At 31.9% G+C, this 24,701-nt stretch overlaps 1 protein-coding gene across 2 annotated transcripts; it reads right to left on the bottom strand.

Annotated features, from left to right (window-relative positions):
- Nucleotides 1–6,051: 6,051 nt before the first annotated feature.
- On the bottom strand, nucleotides 6,052–11,895 carry LOC146950413 (putative terpene synthase 11). 2 transcript variants are annotated; one of them, XM_085746335.1, is made up of 7 exons: nucleotides 11,681–11,895; nucleotides 9,387–9,654; nucleotides 8,475–8,870; nucleotides 7,291–7,509; nucleotides 7,057–7,195; nucleotides 6,714–6,965; nucleotides 6,052–6,586 (listed from the first exon to the last, which is right to left on the bottom strand). In XM_085746335.1, the coding sequence occupies exons 2-7, from the start codon at nucleotides 9,392–9,394 to the stop codon at nucleotides 6,284–6,286; spliced, it is 1,317 nt and encodes a 438-aa protein (XP_085602461.1). In that variant the 5' UTR covers nucleotides 9,395–9,654; nucleotides 11,681–11,895; the 3' UTR covers nucleotides 6,052–6,283. The 2 variants fall into 2 exon arrangements, with proteins under 2 accessions (XP_085602461.1, XP_085602460.1); XM_085746334.1 differs by having other exon boundaries at nucleotides 8,475–8,847.
- Nucleotides 11,896–24,701: the final 12,806 nt, after the last annotated feature.

The following is a 24,701-nucleotide window of genomic DNA, read 5'->3' as shown; positions in this document are numbered from 1 at the left end:
TAAGTATTCCCTATTTTCCCAAACTATGCATATGTGGTTGATCTTATAAGACAAGGTATTATATATTGATATTCAAAGCATCAACTATAGTACATATTTTTAAGTATCTATGTCAGTCTCACTTCTATACATTATTCATTTATACTTAATATTACTTAATAAACACTCAATCACTCCAATTCAACGACTCTGAATTCTTTCTTCTAAATATGTCTCATTAGTGATTTTATATCATATGTTACTAACAATATATCATTACATTTTAATATTTTAATATTAAAATAAAATAGAATCCACGAAGAGAGAGTGCGCTTAATTGACAACTCTTGCTCCACAAGTCCCAATTAGATTTTCCCCTAATCACAGTATTTATGAGTGAATACTAACCCGTTTATACAAGTTTATTGATAAGAGGAGTGCCAACAACACTCATTTTTTAACATTCTCTCTAGCACTCACTCTTTTATTGAATGAAATCCATATATGTCCCACCATTTTTTGTGGGTTCTATTTCCAAAGTGTAAGTTTACAATGATTTAAACCAAAAGAAATTAGTTCTCAAGTTATAATCCCCTTGAACAATGTCACAACATCAACTAGTTAAGTTAATACGTAATTTTTTCATTTAAAACATTATCAAAATTCTGCCTTAAAATGCACTGAGTTTATCTTTCTTTTAAGAGAAATTCTAACGAGTTTTGAAGGTAGTATTTTTTAAGGACTTTGAATGATATTTTTTCTATGCAAATCTATATATTCAAAATATCAGAAAGTAAGATATTTAACTTTTTAAAAGAATAATTTTTTGATTTAAAATTCTTACAGAGTGGCTCAAAAACATTTGTTAGCAAGATAAAAAGTTGGGAATGCAACAAAATACAAGAGACCATAAAAGTATTTAAGTCTTTTTAATTAAACCGGTCAATATAATATTTTTTTTAATGCCATCCCCGTGAGCTTAGCTCAGTTGGTAGGGATATCGCATACAGGGGCCGGGGTTCGAACCCCGGACACTCCACTTCTCCACAATTAAATTGTGTGAGCTCTAGCCACTAGGCTACTTGACCAAAAAAAAAAATATTTTTTTTAATGCCAATATATATCCTGTTTCAAAATACTTGTGTTCTGTGTTTAACTTCGAAAGAATAACAAGATGAAGCAAGATAAATGTCTTCTTAAGAAATTATTTTATATAAAGAATCAATAGTACCAAAACAATACACACACGCTCTATTGAATTTGAGCCAATTGCAACATAAAGATCTCCACATATAAGATACATAAACAGTTGAATTTGAATAGAAAATCATAAAATAATACACGCTCATATTGGTGATGAAATTGAATATTAACATGTGCTATGATCGGGTGACGTCTCCATAGCCTTCAAAATCTATGAAACTCTGTCTCAGGCTGTGGTTGAAAACGTCATAGCTAGCTAGCCAAAGAGATGTGGTGGTATATAAATGTTCACTGACTAGTGAGCCAAGATTAGATTACTACTAGTGGCACTATACTATGCTGAATATGGTGCAGAAAGGGCACGTGAAATATGTCATTTAACAACAATGTAGAAGAAGCCATAGGGAATCATAGAACATAGCAACAAACTAACAATAATGATGATAATAATGCATGAGATAAAATACAACAAATTATTGTATTTGAACATCTAATATTTTCTTCTACATCCATTTAACACTTTATTTTATCACTATCTTTAACCATTCATCACGTTATTAACCTAGAGAAATGATATTTGCACAACCATTTTTTTTTTATAATTTTTGTGACAACTTTCTTTATCATACTCACATTATGATTTTACTTTCTTTCTCTATTCTTTTAGTTTTTTTGCCGATACCTTATTTTCTTTGTAAATTTATAATATTTTATAAGTTATCATTCAAATAGTTGTTCAAATAACAAAACTCGTTAACCTATTGTTTTTTTTAAGGTAACCTATCTTATTTCTTGTTCTTTAAAGTGTGTACACATATGAATGTATATCAAACATTTTTCAATAAAATAATATTAAAAGGTAGTAGCATAATATAACTTCATGCACGTGATTCTTAAAGTCTGATTGGATCCCTCTTCAATCACGTTGTAAGATGTGGTGCTCTGATTTCTTTACCTTCTCCCACCCAATCTTGTCTCTTGTTTGTATGTAATTGGCAAATCTAGCTATGTTCTTTAATAATTAAGTTGCATATACGTGATAGCATGATATGTGTGGTCCACGACCCACCTTTTTTTTGGTTACATCCATTAGAAATTATTCGAAACGTTAACAATGGCTAATATATGCATTTTGAATAACAACATTACTCATTCTTAACATTATATGCATTTTACAAGTATTAGTCTATGGTTGATGTTGTGATAACAAATGTGAGTTAAAGTCCAACATTGAATAAATGAGCTAAAAGTTTGTTAACATATAAACGAAACAATCCATAAATTCAATGCGTGAAAGTTTTAAGTAAAGATGTGGTATCCAAACTCACTTATGTGATTGTTTTTAGCCTAATGCGATGATCTAACCCAATGCATATCCATCTCATGGTCCAACAGTGGTACCAGAGCCTTGATTCAACTTGATGGGAGAACAGAAGAAAGTTATGGTGTTGGTTCAAGAATGCAGAAAGTCTCACAATTGAGAGCGATGTCATGATATAAGTGAGAGACTCCATAAACTCAATACATTAAAATTTGGGGTGAAAGTATGATGTTCAATCTCACTTGAATGGTTTCGCTTAATCCAATATGATGATCTAACCCATCGGAACTCCTCCTCAAAACTTAGTCTAATTACATTTTAATGAGTCTTTTTTCTTCTCTTCATTCTACATCTCTCATCCTTGTTTTTTAAGGACCCTATTTGGGCTTATCCATATATTGGTTTGTTCACCTCGCATTAATCAAAATAAGCATGATTATTCACGCTATCCCTCAATTTTTTTGGCTACAACTCTCCCTTCATTTAATTTTATGTAATGTAATGAATGAATCCTTTAATCTTTTTGATCAAATACGTTTCACCTCCATTACAGTAAAATCTGAGTGGTATATTGCCACCATGGATGTGTTTGCTTGCATGGCCTCTAAATCACAATATAATCATTTAATTTAATTTTGTTTATATTTTTTTTTACAACATTAATTTGTTTGGTTAACACATAATTTTAGAAATGCAGTAAACTCAGGTAAACTCGTAAATAGTTTTAACAGAGTTTTTGATATATAATTTTAGCTTAGTTTTCACACAGTTTCTTTTCTTCTTTGTTGATTTTGTTAATGTCATTTTTTTTCTTTTAAAATCGAATTGAAATTTCAAGTTGTTGTTGATGTATTATACAAGTATATATGTTAAGTATATATTATTTTTAATACGAGGTAAGCTTGTTAAAATTTAATAAAGTTGATGATGAGACAAATTTACATAGGCAAAAAGAGTTTGCTTAGACTCTTGATTTTGGAAATCTTGATCAAATCTACATTTTTTTTTTTGAGGGATCAAATCTACATGTTTGTCATCATAGAAAAGGGAGAGATTATTATAACTAAAATTCTAACCCCTAATTCACGTTTTCAAGTGAACGATTTATCTTTGGTTTATAAATAAATTTATTTAGGTGAACAAATGATCATATCCATGAAGGAGAACTTGAGAAATCATGAAGAGTGTGAAGACCTTAGCTTATAAATAAATTTATTTAGGTGAACAAATGATCATATCCATGAAGGAGAACTTGAGAAATCATGAAGAGTGTGAAGACCTTAGTTTATAAATAAATTTATTTAGGTGAACAAATGATCATATCCATTAAGGAGAACTTGAGAAATCATGAAGAGTGTGAAGACCTTAATTTGAAGATAAACAAAGACAAAAACGAACAATAACGTTGCATCTAATACATAATATAAAAATTTGACGAAAAGGCAATCTTGCCTCTTATTAAAAAGAACCGAAGCTTGCATTTGGTTAAGAAAAACCTAAGCTAGCTTCTGCTGATGAAGAGATTGAAGTACATTAGAACTTCTTCAAGAACAATCCTAGGGTCACTCATGTTGACTATCACCAAGATAGAAGAAAGAAAGTTTAAAGAAGTCAGGATTCAAAGGTTGGTGAAGTTTCTTATTAAAGTCTCATCATGCTTGTATAATTGGTGTGCCAGTTAAATTATCAATGCTTCATTTGTTGAGAACAAATTGCACTTCATTTTGTTCTAAAATCTCTATATATATGAACGAATTTCACTTCATCTTATTTACATCGTTACAGTTCGGATTGTAGAGAGAATAGAGAAAGGAAAAGTGAGTTGTGAAAAGAGAGGAAAAATGTTAACTTTTTAGAGTATGCAACAACTCTACACACTTGTCTATATTATTTCTTGACTTCAATAGTATATATACAATATGGTGATGAGCTTTCTATATCATACATAGGTCCAATACTATCTAATCTATCACATATAATTCGGTCAGGTTTGGCAAATTGTTAGGAATTGGATGTGCGTTTATACAACAGATCCTTCTAATTTATTGGATCTTTTTTATTAGTTTGATACTTCTTCTGGATATGCTAAATCAAGGTGTTCTCTCATGCATCTAATTTAGTTTGCTAGTTCTTGGGTAATTTGGAAGGAGAGAAATGACAGGATATTCAGCGACAAAGAATACTCTCCTGATCAACTCGTGGAGAACATCAAGCTTCTCTCTTTCTAGTGGTTTAAGGTTAAATTTGCTGATTTTCATTATAGCTTTCACAATTGGTGCCAAAATCCTTTTTCTTGTATGGGTATTGGCTCTAATCTCTGTTTCATACTTGTGAACTTATGCTGTATTTTTTAAGCTATCTTCTTTGGTACATTTTGTGCTGGGTTGATAGTCTGTTGGTAGTAATATATTCCATTTTGATCTATTCGAAAAAAATATTAGTTACTTACATATCAAGTAACTTCTTCAATACTAACTAACAACCTTGTGCTAATCTTCAGTACATACACTATATCACCTATGTACTATATTTATGGTCCATCACATTCTCTAGACCTCCAAAACCTCTGAACCTTTAAATTATAGTAGTTACGAGAAATCAACATTTAGAAAACAGGTATAACAGAGTACGTAAATCCTCTTGAGAAAATTTTAAATGGAAAGGATTCTAACCCAAATACATAGTAAATTATATGGTTTATGACAAAAAATTTTTTTTATAACTTTTAATTTTTAATACTCTTTTTGTTAAGTATCCTAATTATACTCTTTTTTAATACAACATTAATTACATTTCTTGATTTAAATAAAATTGTTCAATTAAGATATAGTTTGGTACGGGGGGAGTACAATAACTTGTATCTTAATGACACAAGTTTTTTTTTTTGTTACAAAAAAATGATATTCATTCGAATTGATAAAGTGATTAAAATACAACCATATACTCAACATGTCTGACAACATAATACTTGAATCTGCAAACAAACTCACCACACTCAAGTTAATGACATACAACGACAAAATGTTGACAAATAATATGATAAAATAAAAGTGACTGAAATACCCATGAATCAAGATCTGCAACGTTACACCCAAATCATTTGCTGAGTATATAATTGACTGAAACCGATATTTCAATAAGAACCAATCAAACACCACAACAAGAAGGAGAATCAAACAACGCCGCACAAGACGGCGAATAACACAACACCGCATTCTGATGACAAAATTATGAAGAAAAAAACTAGATCTATGTGAAAATAACTTATTTTGATTAAAAAAAAAGATGATGGCGGGTGATTTTAGGTAAAATAAAGTGACACAAAATCACCCCCTCAATGAATAAATCAGAGGAGAAAGCCTATAAAGAAAAAATTAGATCGGTTCGATGGAGAGGGAAAACCTTGAGAGAGAATGAGAATGACCTAGAATAGGGCACAAATCGGCATTCCCTTTTTGAATAAAACAATTTATTGACATATTTTCTCGTCCAAAGTAAGGGGATAGTGATGAATTCCTAAATTTAACTTAGACAAAACAATTCATGAATTTATTTCATGATCTAAATTCTTTAAAATATCATCAAAACAATGGAATTTACCTAAAGAATTCTCTGAAAAAATTACATCATCTCAAAACATTTCCTTATCCAAACACAGTCATATCTTTTTAAAAGAATTTTGAAAGAGTTTTTAGGAGTGAACTTTTAAACTACAATTCAATCCCACTTCTTTTTACAACTTTTTTAAATTGCACTTCTTATAGTTGAGTTCGTATCTCTTCAATTCAATGGCTGGGAATTAGGAAACGATGTGAAGATCAATGTTTGCACATAGTCATCAACAGTAAATGTGCTTTGATCATCTCCATGTTGATAAATAACTTGAGCAGTTCTAGCCATGTTAAGAGAAGCTTTGACAACAGACAAAGGTATGTTTTTGGTCATGGCAAGACCATTGAGCTCTCTCCACAAGTTCCCTATTAGCATCCTTATGTGTTTCCTTGCTTCATTTTCATCTGAAATATTATTTTCTTTCATCAAGCATTGTATGCTGCATGCATTATCCCCTCTTTCTTGTTCCTCCTAAACATAAAAATTAGTAGAGTATATTATTGATCTAATTTGAGTTTTTTTTTTTTTTTGGTTAAAAACTTTTGTTTGTAATTCAATTTTTTTTTTTCTAGCAGTAGTCAGACATATAATGACATACCCTTGAAGTTCCTAAGTCATCCCATAGTCGAAGAATTTCTCCTGAACAAGAGAATAGTCTAGGATATGGCTTCATCATCATGGAAATGGTTTCCTTTGAGAGACCATCACCAATGAGGAAAGTAGCATGCACCATTGCCATGCATGATCCAACAGAAATTGCTCCATTATCCAAATATGTCTTAAAACTTGGCACATATCCACTATTGAACCATTTGGCTTCTTCCAGATATGCGTCAAACATGTCCACCCACTGCATCAAATTGCCCACCACACTCTAATTATCTTAACATGTTATTAACAATAGTTTATTATCAATAGATATTGGATATTCATATTCTTACTGTTTTTTTCAAGCAAGAAACAACGGTTAGTCCATGTTCTTTTTGAATTTTGTATGCAATTTCATTTGTGGTGTTATATAATGCCATATAGCATATCTTCATGTATTCAGGAAGTTGCTCCATTGCATCAAGGTCCCACCTGCAAAAAATAAAGCTTAGTTTAGCATGGTTAATTTATAATTAGTTTCTATAGTTAATCAAGTTTAAATACATACAAATTCTATAGAAACAAACCTTTTGATTGCTGTTGTGAAAAGAACAAGTTCATCTAATGTACCATAACTGTCAAAGATGTCATCAATAACATCCAAAATGCAAATGGTCTTTGTAAGTTCAATACGACAATTTGAATGACATGGTTCTGGAAAAATCCCCACTGTCCATAAGAAACACTCTGTTGGTCTATCTCTTGCAAAACTTAGTCTTTCAATAAGTCCCAACTCTTTCCACCACCTAAACAAATCCAATAAACTAGTTAATAAATGTAGCATTTTCTTGTTCAAAAAAAATAAATGTAGCATTTCTCAAAACATAGTAGGGAAATTGTAGCATTTTTAGAATATAACAAAATCGAAATAAATAATTTGAATTTAAAAAATCTAGTTAACACTACTAAGAAAAAGTAAAATTAAAAGTAGAGAATAAATAAATAATTTTGTCTCAAATTTGTTGTAACTAAATCTAGTCAGAATTAAAGACGAATTTTATGATTTTTGTTTTTTAATATCCGTTGCTAATTTAATTTTTTTTTTGATAATGTGGCATAATATTGAGTACGATTTTTTAGGGATGTACATGGGTTGGGTCAACCCGAAAAAACCCGTCAAACCCACCCATAAAAGTGGGTTGGGTTGGGTGATTGAGTGAATATGGTTTTAAAAAATGAAAAACGCATAAAAAATAACGGGTTTCAAGTAAAACCAAACCCAAACCCAATAAACCATTTACCCAATAATGTCCATATTTTTATTTTCATTTTTATTGGGAGGAAGGAGAGTAACAAAGGTCTTGGTCATAAATTAAGTCTAATTTCTAAAATTGACACATCCTCTGTATTGAAAATCAAAACATGTTCGAGCTACAAATTATGATGTTATTCTTTTAGTTATTTTGATGCTAAAATAATTTTACATCATCCAACTTTAGTTTGTTGCAATTATTTTATGATGAAATTTGTTATCTAATATTACAATTTATTATTTTATGACGCTAAAATACACTGAAAATAGTTTGGTGTAGTCACACATTTCATGCATTTATACGGTCAACACACAGGCCATTATTGGATCAAGGTTGGGCGGTGTAGAAAACAAGCAAATTTTATTTTTTAAATCTAAAGATCGAGCTTGAATCTAGAACTTTCAATATACATGCTTAATTCAAAAAAAATTATATTGTAATCTTGAACTTAAAAATACCTCCAAATTTCTGTTAATTCTCTTTGGTGTAAAGATTGAATCATATGAGAGTCTAACTTTGCCAATTCCAAAAGAGCTGGAATTTGGTAACTTGCTTTGCTATATTCTTCCATGTAGTTCCTTGCTTCTAACCTAGCCATTCTTAGGTGCTTTGGAAGTGTTAAAGATTTGGCAATGTTCCTACCAACTTCAGGACTAAGGTGTGGGATTAACTCATTTAGATGAGCACTTGAAAACTCCATGGCTTTCTTTAATATTTCTTCATCTTCTGTTCCTAAATGTGATGCCTCATAAAGGCTTAACATACCCCAAATATCTTTGGTGAGTGACTCCTTGAAATTGCCACTCTTGTCCAAAAATTTCTTGAAAACGTCTACAACCATAAAACAACACTTCCTTCAAAAAAAAAAACCATAAAACAACACTAACCAATCAGGAAGTTTGTTTATTTTACTTAAGAAAGCTACACCCTCTAATCACTAATATAAGCAAAAGTTTGATTTTTAGATTCATTCATTAAATGACGTATGTAGTCTTTATTATAGACTACATACGTCATTTAATGAATGAATCTAAAAATAAACTTTTGCTTATATTAATGACCGGAGGGTGTACTTAATATTATTTTTTTTTTTGAGAGGAAAGCTACTTACTACTTGTACAACATTAAATGTGAATATAATATAATACTCCTACTAGGAAACAAAATACATTCATTATTGAGGGATATGCATGTCAATAAGAGAGTGAAAAAATATATGCATAGAAACTAAAAGTAAAGTACAAATAAATTTGGTCATTCAATTCTGCATAAATAATTAAAGTGTTTTTGCTAAAAATGTACCAAAGCATAAGAAAACACAAAAGTACATAAACTAGTTGATTAAAAATGGAAATATATATATAATGTACCGGAACATGTAGGCCAGCCATTATGCCTTAGTAACCGAAATTGAAGGGATGTGCCAAAGAGGTCCATCGAAGCGTCATGATCACATATCCTCCTAAGTTGTACATTTATCTCATCTTTCAAATGGTGAGAAATTCCCAACCCTTGGAGTGAGTCTATCATCTTCAATGTTACAATAGGATCACTCGAGTTTAACAATGCTTCTCGGCTTCTTCTTTTGACTTGCTCCAGACTTTTGGTCCTTTCATCGGTTTGTATAGGTACCCCCAACTAACACCACCAACATGAAACAAAATATTTTTTTTATGAATAAACATAAGTGAGATAAATTAACTTTAGTATTTTTAAATTATTTTGAACTCGACTATTCCATACTCCATAGTCCAATATAATATATCACTCATAGTTAGGACGTAAAACTAGTTATAATTTATTATTTTATGAATAATACATCGATTTGATAGTTGTTTAGTGGGTGCTAAATCTATTTGGGGTCTATTTAGGAAGTTGGATGGGAGGGAGGGAGGATCTTTTGGGGGAGGGAATTATAAATGATGATGAATGAATCTTCCATCTATTTTAAGGGATTAAATTTGTAGAAAATGATAAATGAATTTTTAAAATTAACATATTTTAAATTTTAGTAGTATTATAACAACGTATTTTAAATATGTAGAATTCATCTAAGTCCTCCAAAATCCTTTTCCAAGTACAATTTTTGAGTTTTTTTTTTCTTTTCAAATCAGGTTTAGGACCTTGGATTGTACACCTCTTAAGTTTCCATATTCGATTTTGTTTCAAGTGGAATCGGTCATCAGATTCGTCGGTTATTCGATCGGATACTAAATTTTCAAAATAAAAAATTAAGAAAAAAAGAACACTCAAACCTCTCTCCTCCCAATACCATCCATTCCTTTAGTTTTCTCCTTCCTTTTTTTTCTTCGAAGTTTTACCTTCCCTTCTTTTTCTAACTCCAAAACAGAACCTTTGAAAGCAACTCATATACATCGAGACAAAAGACACGAGCTATTTTCTAAATAAAAAAATACATAAAGGGTCGGTCCAAGCGACCCAAGTAAGGGTTTTAGGCCTCAAGATTTTGGGTTAAGAAATGCCTCAAAATAAGTTAATTTTGCTATAAATATATAATATGACATACTAATAAGTAATAATCAATACTTATCTAACTTAGTCGATTTTAAGACCTCAAATATCCTTTTGGTCCTAAGTTCAAATCTTGGATTCAAGAAAATTTGATTTATTATGCCTTTAATAAGCATTGTGTTATTTTTCTGTCTATTTTTTTTTAATTTTATAAAATTTGTTTTAGACCTCTTGTCATGTTGGATCAACCCTGAATACAATGTTTTAATTTATTTGGTTTGACATTTATTAAATTTCTTTTCCATGGACGGTTTGGTGCATTTGATTTCAGAGGAACAAAATCATATTTAAGAATGGCTTCTGCGATTGGTTGGGTCTGATAAATCTTATCATAGAGTAGGATTTTTTTAATACTAACATCATTTGATACAAAACCTATAAACATGATACAAAACCACAAACTATTTTTAGCCATTAAAGAAGCTTGATGCTATACGATACCGATGCCAAAATTGGCATACTATAACCACATCAATATTAATATTAATTATTTTTCTGATTTTGAAAAATCTAGCGATAAAATTGAACCCATAACAACTTCAATAGCTTTATATAGATATAAATTTTGAAAATATAGTTGAATCATAGTACATTATTTTATTTTGATGATTATATATTCATAATCTATTTATTATACTGAACGTTAAAAAAAATAATACCATAAAATTTATAGAATTTACCAAATATATATATATATATATATATATATATATATATATATATATATATATAGGGATTTGCTAGAACACACCCACTAGTTTTTATGTGGGAGTGTTTTAGCAAGCTATACCTTAAGGTGTATTTAACTACTTTTTAGTTATAACTTGCTAAAACACACCTTCTAAAAAATAAGTGGGTGTATCCTAGCAAATGCCTATAGGAGTTGCTAACATACACCCAGTTATTTTTTAGAAGGTGTGTTTTAGCAACATTCACCTTAAGGTGTATTTAACAACTTTTTAGTTATATCTTTGCTAAAACACACCTTAATAAAAACCAGTGGGTGTATCCTAGCAAACCCCATATATATATATATATATATATATATATATATATATATATATATATATATATATATATATCATGTGTGAGAGAGGGAGGGAGAGAGAGCGATTACTAAAATTAAAGGTACCTTGTTGTCATTCAGAGCAACAGACTTGATCAATAATTTACCATGCATGATTCCTGATTTTGAATTTTGGAGAGATAAGATGGGTGATTGATAAGTAGAAGTTGGAAAATTACGACGAGCAAGTGTGCTTGTTAGATATGAAACTCTAAGTTGAGTAACAGCCATTGTCATTGTATTTGCAGGCTTATGACTTATCTCTTTCCTTCTATGTTTGTGATAACACAAATTGGATTGCCCACTTATATAGACTATCAAGCTCACGTAATTTCCCAACTTGGAGTATATCAACATTAAAAACGCCATGTCCAAAATTTAAAACAGTCATTTCGTTCACTAAATACATATGCGATGTGTTGTCACTAAAATATTTATAAATTACTCCCTCCGTCCCTATATATAAGCACTCTTTGCCTCTAATAAAAGGATGCTTATATATAGGGACGGAGGGAGTATATAGGGAGTATAAAACAAGTTAGGATGAGTGTTATGAACACTCTCTTTCTAACATTTTTTCAATCACTTGCTCTTTTATTGGGTGAAACACAAGTGAGTCTTACACTTTGGAAATAGATCCCATGTAAAGTAGTTAGTGAGACTCGCATGAGTTTGACCAAATAAAAGAGTGAATGTTATAGATAGTGTTAAAAATAAAATGTTCATAGCATTTCTTAACAAGTTAGATTGTAATTAATAATGTTCGTAACATTTTATCATAAAAATAATTTCTAAAAAGTTTTACTTTAAAGTTTTTAATAATCAATTCAAAAATAGTTTATCTTTTGTTATATATATATATATATACATATATATATACATATATATATATATATATATATATACATATACATATATATATACATACATATATATATACATACATATATATATATATATATATACATATATATATATACATATATATATATATTAAAGGGTTTCGTATTTTTATCAAGTTTAATTGTATTTTTGACCTCAAATATCACAATTTTTGTCTGCCAACTTTTCTTTTTTGCGATTTTGGTACGTTATGTTTTTCTTCCATTGTAATTTGGTAGTTTCGCCCTCCAAATGTTTACCCAAATTTGTGTTATGAATGATGTAACACCAATTTCTCATAACCAACATGTCCTCTTTTTTTTAATTAAAAACTAAAAACATCAAAATGTTCAAAGAAAAGTCATACTAACGACACCATGAGAGTTTAGTGTCAAGTTAATACATAATGTAACCTCCATAAATATTTTGGAAGAAATTGGGAGAGGACTATCAAATCTCAAAGAGATAAAGCATAAGGGGAGAAAGATACAATTAAGTCTTTTTAGTTTTCAATACGATTAAAAAATATGTAAACTGTTGGTGTGAGCTGTTAATAATAGAAAGAAATCAGACACACTTTATTGTAAAAATCCCTCTTTTAAGGGTCAACCGTGATATTAAGAATAGCTTTTAATAGCATTCTTATTTTTCTCCTTGTATAGTTATATATGTAATTTTGTATCAGTAATGGTAATACACACAATTATTGAAATTCTATTCTTCCTTTTTGACATGGTATCAGAGCAGAGATCTTAGGGTTTCTGCTCTGCTTCTTAGGCCGACTCCTACCTTGGCCATAGAAACCATGAGTGAAAACGAGGGTGAAGTGAATTCTAGCAGAAACAATGACAAAGAAAGTAATGATGTACTGTCATTATTTGAAGACTTGACATCAAGGATGACACAAGCCTTGAGTCAAAACCAGATCCAGACCCACACAACGAATGACTCTTCCGCGGCTCAAATCGGCATAAAGTTGGATGGCTCTAACTATCCACTATGGTCCCAAATTGTTGAGATGTATATCTCTGGAAAGGACAAATTGGGGTATATCAATGGAGATCTGCCACAACCTCTATCAACAGACCCGGGTTTTCGGAAATGGAGGACTGAAAACGCAATTGTGAAGGGATGGCTGATCAACTCGATGGACACATCTCTGATTGCCAATTTCATTCGATTTCCAACTGCAAAAATGGTATGGGATTCTATATCTACAACTTATTTTGATGGTTCTGACACATCTCAAGTTTATGATCTAAAAAGACAGGTGACCAAAGTAAAACAGAATGGAGGATCCATAGAAAAATATTACAATGATCTTCAAAGGTTGTGGAGAGAAATTGATTTTCGTCGTCCTAATCCAATGGTGTGTCAAATTGATATTCAAAAATATAACTCAATCATACAGGAAGATCGAGTGTATGTTTTTCTTGATGGGTTGGATGACCGACTAGATAAAATTCGAAGTGATGTGCTTCAGTTGCAACCATTTCCTACTGTTGAACAGGCCTATGCTCATGTGAGAAGAGAAGACATTAGACAGGCAGTAATGATAACAGGAGCAGAGAACAGTTCTGGCGTTGTTATGGCCTCTAAAGGAGTCAAGATTGGAAAACAACCACTGCCTTCTCTTCATATGTCTCCTTCACTTGAGGGTAGAAAACCAATTGCAGCCTCTAAGACCAAGGCACCATCAGAAGGTGGAGGGTGCACTCATTGTGGAAAGTTGAAGCATACACATGAAACTTGTTTTAAGTTACATGGGTACCCAGAATGGTGGAACGAATTCAAAGCAAAGAAACAGAATGAAGCTGCTACTAATGGAGGGTCCGCTCGAGTTGCATTAATGAATTCAGAGCCTCAACTATCTTTCATTTCATCTATAGAATCTCAGAACACTGAAAAGACAAATAATGAACAAGGTAACTGTGGTTATGCATTTCTTAATTCTAACCAGGAAATTGATAATGGTTGGATAATTGACTCAGGAGCAACTGACCACATGACATTTGATTCGAGTGAATTTACCAAAATCACTCCACCAAGGCGTACTAGTGTTGCTAATGCTAATGGGGTCATATATCCTGTTACAGGGGCTGGAACTGTTTCGTTATCACCCTTACTCTCCTTGTCCAACACTTTGCTAGTTCCATCACTCTCAAATAAATTGATATCTGTAAGTCAAGTCACTGAAGAGTTAAATTGTGTTGCACTAATTTATCCTTCATTTTGTCTTCTTCAGGATATTCTCACCAAGGAGATCATTGGGCGTGGTACTAAGAGAGGGGGGTTATATTATATGGATGATTTCAGTTCTGGAAGAGCCAATCATATGCGTCACAATACCGGTACTAAGGAAAGACAAATATGGCTATGGCATCATCGTTTGGGGCATCCATCCTTTGGTTATATGAAACATTTACTACCTGATTTATTTTCACATGTACACGATACAGAGCTAAAATGTAATACTTGTATTCTATCCAAAAATCATCGTGTATCTTATCCAATTAGCTTGAATAAAAGTAATATTCCATTTTCGTTGGTCCACTCTGATGTTTGGGGGCCTTCCCCAATAGCTACTGTTTCTGGCATTCGTTGGTTTGTGATATTTGTCGATGATTGTACTCGAATGACTTGGTTATATACATTGCGCCGTAAAGATGATGTCTTTAGTGTTTTTCAAACATTCCATGCAATGATTAAGACACAATTTTCAGCTAAACTTCAGATTCTTCGTTCTGACAATGGTGGAGAATATATCAACAAGGATTTTCAAGCTTATTTCCAACTTCATGGACTTATTCATGAAACTTCTTGTGCTCAAACACCACAACAAAACGGGGTTGCAGAACGGAAGCACCGACATATCCTAGAAACAGCTCGTGCTCTCCTAATTGGTGCTCATATGCCTCGTAGTTATTGGACAGATGCAATAGCTACTGCTGTACATTTGATAAATCGTATGCCATCGAAGCTGCTGAATTTTAAGACTCCAATGCATGCCCTTTCTGAACATGTTCCACTACCTACTGTTTTAATGATCCCTCCACGAGTCTTTGGATGTGTTGCCTTTGTTCATTTACATAAAAATCAACGCACTAAACTTGATCCTTGTGCTGTTCGATGTGTTTTTCTAGGATATGGCCCCCATAAGAAGGGATATCGTTGTTACAATCCAGTCACGAAACGGACCTACATCACCATGGATGTCACGTTTGTGGAATCTGAATATTTCTATTCCACTTCACCCATATCCAATTCTCCTCTTCAGGGGGAGTTACAAGATGAAGAGCAAAATTGGGTAAATTTGCCACCATATGAAGCTGACCCTATACATGAAGAAATTAGGTCGGATGTGCCTGTTTTTGAATCTGTTGAACCTGACCTTATGATGACTGATGAAGAGCAGAGAAAAGTGAATGATTGTAGTGCGACACAAGTTGTTGAACCAGAAGCTGAAATTGAAAATGAGTCAAATGATCACCCCCCTCACCTCTTAGTACATGATGACCCATCTCCTGAGAATTGTCCTGAGGTATGTGTTCCTGCTCCATATCCCTGTATAAATGATTTAGATACATCTGTCCGTTACAACTTACCTTTTAGACAGAATCGAGGTAAGCCACCTAAGCGGTACTCCCCAGATTTTGAAAAGAAAATGTCAAAATATCCAATTGCTAATTATGTATCTACTCATAAATTATCAAAACCTGTTAAAGCTTTTGTGCATACTTTGTCCTCCTGTCATGTTCCTAGTGGAATACAAGAAGCCTTAACAGATCCAAAGTGGGTTCAAGCAATTAATGAGGAAATGGATGCCTTACAAAAGAATAATACATGGTGTCTAGTTTCATTACCAAAAGGAAAAAAAACAGTAGGGTGCAGATGGGTTTTCTCTATTAAGCACAAAGCAGATGGGTCCATTGAAAGGTACAAGGCAAGACTGGTGGCAAGGGGGTACACCCAAACATATGGTGTGGATTATCAAGAAACGTTCTCACCAGTAGCAAAACTAAACACTGTTCGTGTTTTGTTGTCATTAGCAGCGAATTTAGACTGGCCATTGCATCAATTTGATGTGAAAAATGCATTTCTTCATGGAGATATCGAAGAAGAAGTCTATATGGATATTCCACCAGGGTACAACACTTCTTCAAAGGCTGAAGTAGTGTGTAAGTTACAACGAGCATTGTACGGGCTAAAACAATCACCGCGTGCATGGTTCGGTCGATTTAGTGCAGCTATGAGAAAGTATGGTTTTCAACAAAGTAATTCTGACCATACTCTTTTTTTGAAACACCGTTTGGGAAAGGTAACAGCCTTAATAATATATGTGGATGATATGATCATTACAGGGGATGATATGGAAGAAATATCAAGACTCCAAGAGCAATTGGCAACTGAATTTGAGATGAAAAATCTTGGAGGACTTAAATATTTTTTGGGCATTGAAGTAGCTAGAACAAAACAAGGTATATCTCTTTCTCAAAGAAGATATGTGTTGGATTTGCTATCTGAAGCTGGATTGTTGGATTGTAAACCTGTCGACACTCCCATTGTTCAAAATCATAACCTTGGAAAGTGTACAACTCAGATTCTAGCTAATAAAGAAAGATATCAGAGACTCGTTGGCAAGTTAATTTACTTATCTCATACTCGTCCAGATATTGCATATGCGGTGAGCATAGTAAGCCAATTTATGCATTGCCCTGGTGAAGAACATATGGATGCAGTTATCCGGATTCTTCGTTATTTAAAGTCCTCTCCGGGAAAAGGGCTTATGTTCTCCAAAAATAATCATTTAAATATTGATGGTTACACTGATGCAGATTGGGCAGGTGATGCTGAAAACAGGAGGTCCACATCAGGTTACTTTACATTTGTAGGAGGTAATCTAGTCTCATGGAAGAGCAAGAAGCAAAAGGTGGTGGCATTATCAAGTGCCGAAGCTGAGTTCAGAGGAATGTCTAAGGGTCTTTGTGAACTACTGTGGCTTAGAAGATTGCTAACTGAAATTGGCTTCCCTCCTAGTGTTGAAATGAATTTGTTTTGTGATAATAAGGCTGCCATCGCTATTTCCCACAACCCAGTGCAACACGATCGTACTAAACATGTGGAGGTAGATCGACATTTCATCAAAGAAAATCTGGAAGCCAAAGTGGTTAGATTTCCTTTTGTTAAGTCTGAAGATCAATTGGCAGACATGCTTACAAAGGCAGTTTCTAGCAAAGTTTTCCATAGCTCACTTGACAAGTTAGGCATTAGTGATATCTATGCACCAACTTGAGGGGGAGTGTTGGTGTGAGCTGTTAATAATAGAAAGAAATCAGACACACTTTATTGTAAAAATCCCTCTTTTAAGGGTCAACCGTGATATTAAGAATAGCTTTTAATAGCATTCTTATTTTTCTCCTTGTATAGTTATATATGTAATTTTGTATCAGTAATGGTAATACACACAATTATTGAAATTCTATTCTTCCTTTTTGACATAAACTATACAATTATATTGTCTAAGATTCCCTCAAAAAAAAATTATATTGTCTAAGATAATTATAAATTTAATATAATCTTCTTTATTATTTTAAAATTTTCAAAACTAATACTACTTCCGGTCCTGTTTATAAGAAAAATTTGGGTCAACAAAAGCTAATGTATTTGGTTAAAAAATTAGACCAGATACATTAACTTTTGTTGACTGAAATGTCTCTTGTAAATAGGACCGGACGGAGTAAAATTTATTGACATGATTACCGAGAACAATTCAAAATTATTTGGAGCGTGAATGAGTGTTTTGGTCTGCTAAGGTTTTGTGTATTTCCATGGTTAATTCTTCCTTGAATGTTTGGCCAAGCATAGCTGTTCTTTCTCGTTTGTGGCCAAGAAAATTGCCCCCCCCCCCCCCCCCCCCCGGATGTAGTGGACAACGTTCACATCAAGACAAGAACATGTACACTGTTAAGATTTCTGATGCTAGTCTTGCATCTTTTTCATGTGCAACAGTACAAGAATCTGGTAGTTGGGCCAATGAAGACGTGTCAGCGCACGTGAATGAAAATATTGAGCGTAAGGATCTGTGTTTATGTTGCACCATTCAATCCTTGTGGTGCAGCAATGAATACAAAAAATTGAGTGGCACAAATGTGTTTGTGAATGAATTTTCTCTCAAGACATTTTTTAATAGGATTTATTGTTAGTGGCAAATGCTGTTACTAGAACATCAATCTTTATCTCCTATCTCAATCTCCTTCTTAAAGATTGGAACTCCTTTTAATTGCTTTCGTGAAGTTAATTTTGCAGATTCCTTAACTCATCAGGGTCATAATGGATTTTTTTATAGTTTCTTTTAATTTTGTTAGTCTTTTATTTGACATGCATTTAAAGAAAGATTATAATGGTCATTCGATTGTTCGCCTAGTTCATTAAATTTAGTGGCTTTTCTATCTAAAACAAGCACGTGAATGAAAAATTGTAATTGAACGAGTCAACCAGCGGCGAAGCTCGCGAAAAATTTATGCAGGGGCTAACTATAAAGAAGAATTTTTTTGAAAACAGACGTATTAAATTTAAGGATAAAATATATTTTTAGTCCCATAAATTATAATTTTTTAGGTTTAGTCCTTAAAAAAATTATTCAATTTTTTCTCAGTTTTTTAAAATTTTACAAAAAAAGTGTTTTTAGTCTTGAATTTAATCTCTAACAAAAAATTAAGGACTAAAATTAACAAATCTTAGATACTTAACATAAAAATCACTATTTTAAAACGTTGGGCAAAATGCATTTGAAGAACCCAATTTCATCAACTGTCTGTTTAATAATAGATTAATAATGTCTTTTCAAATATAAATAAATAAGTTATTTGCAAGAAACTCATTGTCCATTTAATTTGTCTATGACTATTGTCTTGATAATTTTTATTGTTGAAAAAGGTTTCTCTATTGTTGTTATTGAGACCGAAAGTATCAAACCAATACAAATACTCTTTTCGTCCCTATATCTAAGCACCCATTTGATTTTATTTTTGTCCCTGAATGTAAACTCCTTTTCAAATTACTAGATGCATTTATTACTTTTTTCCTAAACATACCCCTAATTAATACCACTAACTTGTCTTGATATATGAATAGTCAAATTTAATACACATACAAACAAAGGTCAAATTGGTAATATTAATACACAAAACAGACACATTAATCACACTGACAACTTTTCTTAAGAAATGTGAAAAAAACAAAGGAGGGTTACATTAACGGACGGAGGGAGTAAATCTATCAATTTTGTAGTAGTTTTTTTACTTTATTATTTATGCTAACTTTTGCAACTAAACTTGTTTGGGGTAGCTCAATATTTATTATTTGGGGTAGTCGGATATAAATACATACCGACTAATTCAAGAATAATATTTTTTTTGGGGTAGCCAAGGCTACCCCTCCCATATGAAGGGCTACGCCCCTGGAGTCAACAAATGTGTTAAAGCACATGACTGAAAAATTGATTGGCGGTGCAAGACTCATTTGGTGCAGCAGGCCAATGGGGTTTTGATGGACGGTGTGCCCAATTTGATGGGTGGTGTTTTGGTTAGTGATTCAGATAAGGACACTCTTCCACGAAAATATATTGCTCATGTTTTGAGCAACTAGACCCTAACCCTAACCCTATGTATAAGTACTAGCGTACCAACCCGCGCAACGCACGGTTCACGACACTTTAAACACTTTGCGATTCGATGACAAAGGCGGAATTAATTTTTAATCAAAGTTGAAAACGACAATAACAAACTAATTCTACATTGCGGTGGAAATTATTTCATAATTATGATTATTCACTGTTGTCGTCAGTTCAAGATAAATATCATTGATTAACAATAGTTGTGTGAACATAAAAACCACAACAACACACAAACACATTAAACTCGCCAAAAGTCGTAACAGATTTGTCCCACTATCCAACAAGTATTCCAAGCTAAAAAAAAAACAAAGGACTAAAATTCATAGTATTTTAATTTTCTTCCAACTTTACGAAGTTTCTCTAGCTATCTCAACAAATAAGTTATTAGAAGCAAACTTTAAGACTGCAACAAATTTTGTCTCCCTTATGAAAAACGTTATCGAATGCAAATGGAATCCAACCATCATAGATGCGTTTATTCTTTTCGTCGTCTTTTGATGCAACAACAGTAGACCTATACATTTCGATAGTGTCAATATCCATTAAAACGATTGTCGTCTTTTTCCGTTTCTCAAATTGACACGTGATTTTGTCACCTTGCTAGCTTTTTCTAATAAAATCTCACCATTTAATTTAATAATAATGAATAAAATCTCAACCATTCATTCAACAAAAAAAATCTCAACCATTCCATTTTCTAATTTATTCCCTTCTCAATTAGAAGAATAAACGAAAACTCGACCATTCCAGTACTAATATACTATCAAAGCGGTGCCAAAAGCAACAAAAAAGAGGTGGAAAAACTATACCAATTTAAGTTAGTAACTTTATTTTCTTACCAAACAATATCATCAGGTTGTGTTCCTTAATTACCTTCATATTTAATTACACTCATGTTAAAAGAAAAACAAAAATAAGCAAATTGAAAATAGTAAACATGCTTCAAAAGTCAAAGTGAGAAAGCAAAATAATGTTATAATCTAGTCTAGTGATTTTTGCAAATAAAAAGTCAGAATAAATAACTTAAGTAATATTTTTTTTAATAACAATAAAAAATGGAATATAATACGCCAAGCCGTAATAAAATTACACTAAAAAGTGAAGTTTTTAGTGATAAAATTATAATATGAATCTATCAATTTCTAGTTTTGATTGGACTGCAATTCAGATGCATTTGAAATCCAGTATAGTGAACAATTTTACATGCATAGAAAGAAGCAATAAAGGAAAAAGAGAAACAAATGATCAATTCACAAAGAATTTGGAGAGAAGGAGAAAAAAAAATCTAAAAATTATGACGAATCTTTTGGTCACTTCAAATTATGTATTCCAATACAAGTCATTTAAGCCACACAACCAAAGTTCTAACAACAATTAATACAACAAAATAACTAATTTCAATTAATCGAAATAATTGTTTGAACCAATTTTTAAGATCCAAAAATGATACGCGCAACTGAAGGGAGAGAAAAATGATAGTTTATTGGGAGTGGAAAATCTGGTAAGAAGTTTGGGTGGTTTTAGAGGTTTGATGATGATGATGTGTAATTAATGAGATATTAATGTTTTGAAAGAGAAATTAATTTGTCAAAAACTTGTGTTGTTTAGTGGCAAAAATTGTGGAGGATGGCCATTTGTAATTGGGTTCAACTCCCTCCAATGTTAGACACGTTGGGTGTGATTGACTCAAGAATATTGGCATCTTAAAACTCTTCTTTCTTGTTGGAGAGTTGGGGAACGCCGAAAAAAAGAAGTCAATGTTTTATGATTACAAGAGAATGAGATGTCACATCTCCAAGTAAAACTTATGGAATTAAATATATGATTCATTTCTCTTATATATCTAATATTTTATTCATTCATTCATAGACGATATGATACCAATTGATGACTAACTAACTAAATTGAAGCTTAGCCATTTTCACAATATGATGAATTTGTGCGATTGTGACTTTAAAAAAGGACCAGAATTGCTTGTTTCAAGATTAGTATTAGTAAGTATTAAAAGATTTCGGACATAATTGAAACAAAGTAATAAAATGAAGAAAATATGGAATAGATTAAATGGGGAGCCACAATCACTTTCTATGAATTATTAGAAGGAATGATGGGTCAAGTGAGGATCCCCATATAAGAATTGTGGTATTTTTATAAGATCATAAATTACCTTGTTCAATACAGAACCAATGAGAGAATACTCTCACACGTACCCAAAGGCTTAGTTGATTATTACGAAAGACTCATCTGGATTTATAGAAGGATATAGGCCGAATTTGCGCTTGAATCAAATAGATTAAATGTATATAATATTTAAGCTTTCTAACGAATCAAAGATCACCTCAATCGTACATTCAAAGTTTTAGATATAAGCAAAGAAGACAGACATACCTATGAAAATAATACTTTGAACCAAAATTAATTTGGTTATTTTTATTCCAATATCAATATAATTCTTCAGGTAAAAGATGAGCATGTTAGGATCATATCAGGTTATAGTAAAAATACCTTGTTTTCAATATTTGTTACTCTGTTGAGTCAATATTGTTCAACAGAGGCAATGACAATAGATACTACTCTTATCCTTGATATCCATCTCTTATTAGTATTATACTAATTATGTTATCAATTACTAAGCCATCCTTCAATAGTGAACAATTTACTTTAGTGTTTATTAAGGTTTTCATACTAGCTGTGTATGGAATGACTAGTAATCGGTGTGTGGGGTTAATACCTGATATGGTCCACCGGTAATGAGTGTGTGTAGGGTTAATAATTCAAATAGTCCATGAAATTTGAGCGAGGTATGAAAATAGTTCATATAAAAAATACAGATTCCTCGTAATTTTAAATTCTTCATATTTTAACACTCATCCTCTTAAAAATATATTGGGGAGAAGTGTGAAAATAGTCATTGTAAATGGCTAAAATATGAAGAATCCAAAATTATAAGGGTGCAATCTATGCTGTTTTGCCAAAGGGGAAAAAACATGTTAATTGCTTCCGTGAAGTTAATTGTGCAGATTCCTTAACTCATCAGGGTCATAATGGATTTTTTTTTTTTTTATAGTTTTTTAATTTTGTGAAGTTTTTTTTGAAGGAGAAAGAATCTAAGTTGTCACAAGTCTTTTATTTTGAACTGAATATCCAAAAATTGTTTCACGTGTCAAATTTCTTTCTTGATTATTCCCTTCTAAGATAAGGTCATCTACACACTAAAATGGTAGTAAATGAACAACATTCTTTCTTTATAAAAAGTGAATAAATCAGTTTTAGATTGCACATAATTGAGAGAGATTATATCATTAGACAACTAAAAATACCATTGATGCACCCATGAATTATTCTTTCTTTATAAAAAAATCATTATTTTGATCTTATACGAAAAATATTATGTTTTGATAACATTATTTCTTTCAATTTTACCCTTCACTTCATTATTATCATATTGTACTATTTTATTCTTTCTTTCCAATAAAAATGGAAATTGTCATACATGTTAATGTCTATCTTAACGCTAGCATTTATAAAAGTTTATCATCCCTAAATGTATCTATCTAACTGCTCAACACTATCTTCAATAGTCAAAACCTCTTAATACTCCCTCCGTCCCTTAATGTAACCACTTGATTTTATTTTTGTCCCTAAATGTAACACCCTTTTCAAATTAATAGATGCATTTATTACTTTTTTCCTAAACATACCCCTGATTAATACTACTAACTTGTATTGAAATATGAATAGTCAAATTTAATACACATACAAACAAAGGACAATTTGGTAATATTAATACACAAAACAGACACATTAATTACACTGACAACTTTTCTTAAGAAACGTGAAAAATACGAAGGGGGGTTACATTAAGGGACAGAGGGAGTAATATTTAATTAATAGCAAACTGCACCTAAGTCCAACAAATGCATACTTACCAAAACTTTTTGTTTTATTTTCACCATTTTTTCTCTGTTTTCTTTTTATCATATGTATTGTGCAAGAGACGGTTTTCTTTCTTCGAACTTGACATACAGTTCTCTCTTTCTACAAGATTCTGAGACAGGTCTCCTCCTCATCCTCTTTCTTTGATCTTTACCCACTTATCTCGGTTCATTGGTTCTTTGGTTTCCACAAATTAGATAAATTTGTGCGAAACAATTCATAAAAGTACCATGAACCAGTACGCACGTACCAATTCGAGATTCATAGCATATCAAGCAAATTATGTGACTATGCTCACATGGCCTCAAATGAGACGACTTTTGTTGATGTTTCGCTATAACCGCCTGAGCCTTTTTTATCCTCCCTATGAAATGTAGCAGAGATGTAATACCATTTTTCTTGTTTGGATTCATCAATCAGTTTCTGAATCCATCTTATAATCGGTTCAAAGAATAGACAAAGCATTTGAAGTTTGGAAGAATCTCGGGGATAGATTCTACCTGGCTGATGTTTTTTCGATCTCCAAGAAGAAATATTCAAACTACATACCTTGTGAGTCGCTTACAAATTTCACACACTTAAAGATCCTTTAGG

This window comes from Medicago sativa, chromosome 2 (assembly GCF_051527215.1).
Source record: "Medicago sativa cultivar Bolivia chromosome 2, Bolivia_mono, whole genome shotgun sequence".
Lineage (NCBI taxonomy): Eukaryota > Viridiplantae > Streptophyta > Magnoliopsida > Fabales > Fabaceae > Medicago > Medicago sativa.
The sequence above is the reverse complement of the archived record's forward strand: the minus strand, read 5'-3'. Positions and strand labels throughout refer to the sequence as shown.

Coding starts and splice junctions, on each gene's coding strand:
- LOC146950413 (XM_085746334.1), bottom strand. CDS start 11,851: ATGACAATGGCTGTTACTCAACTTAGAGTTTCATATCTAACAAGCACA. Junction 9,655..11,680: donor TTGCTCTGAATGACAACAAG/GTACCTTTAATT, acceptor TGGTGGTGTTAG/TTGGGGGTACCTATACAAAC. Junction 6,966..7,056: donor TTTCTTGCTTGAAAAAAACA/GTAAGAATATGA, acceptor AATTTGATGCAG/TGGGTGGACATGTTTGACGC.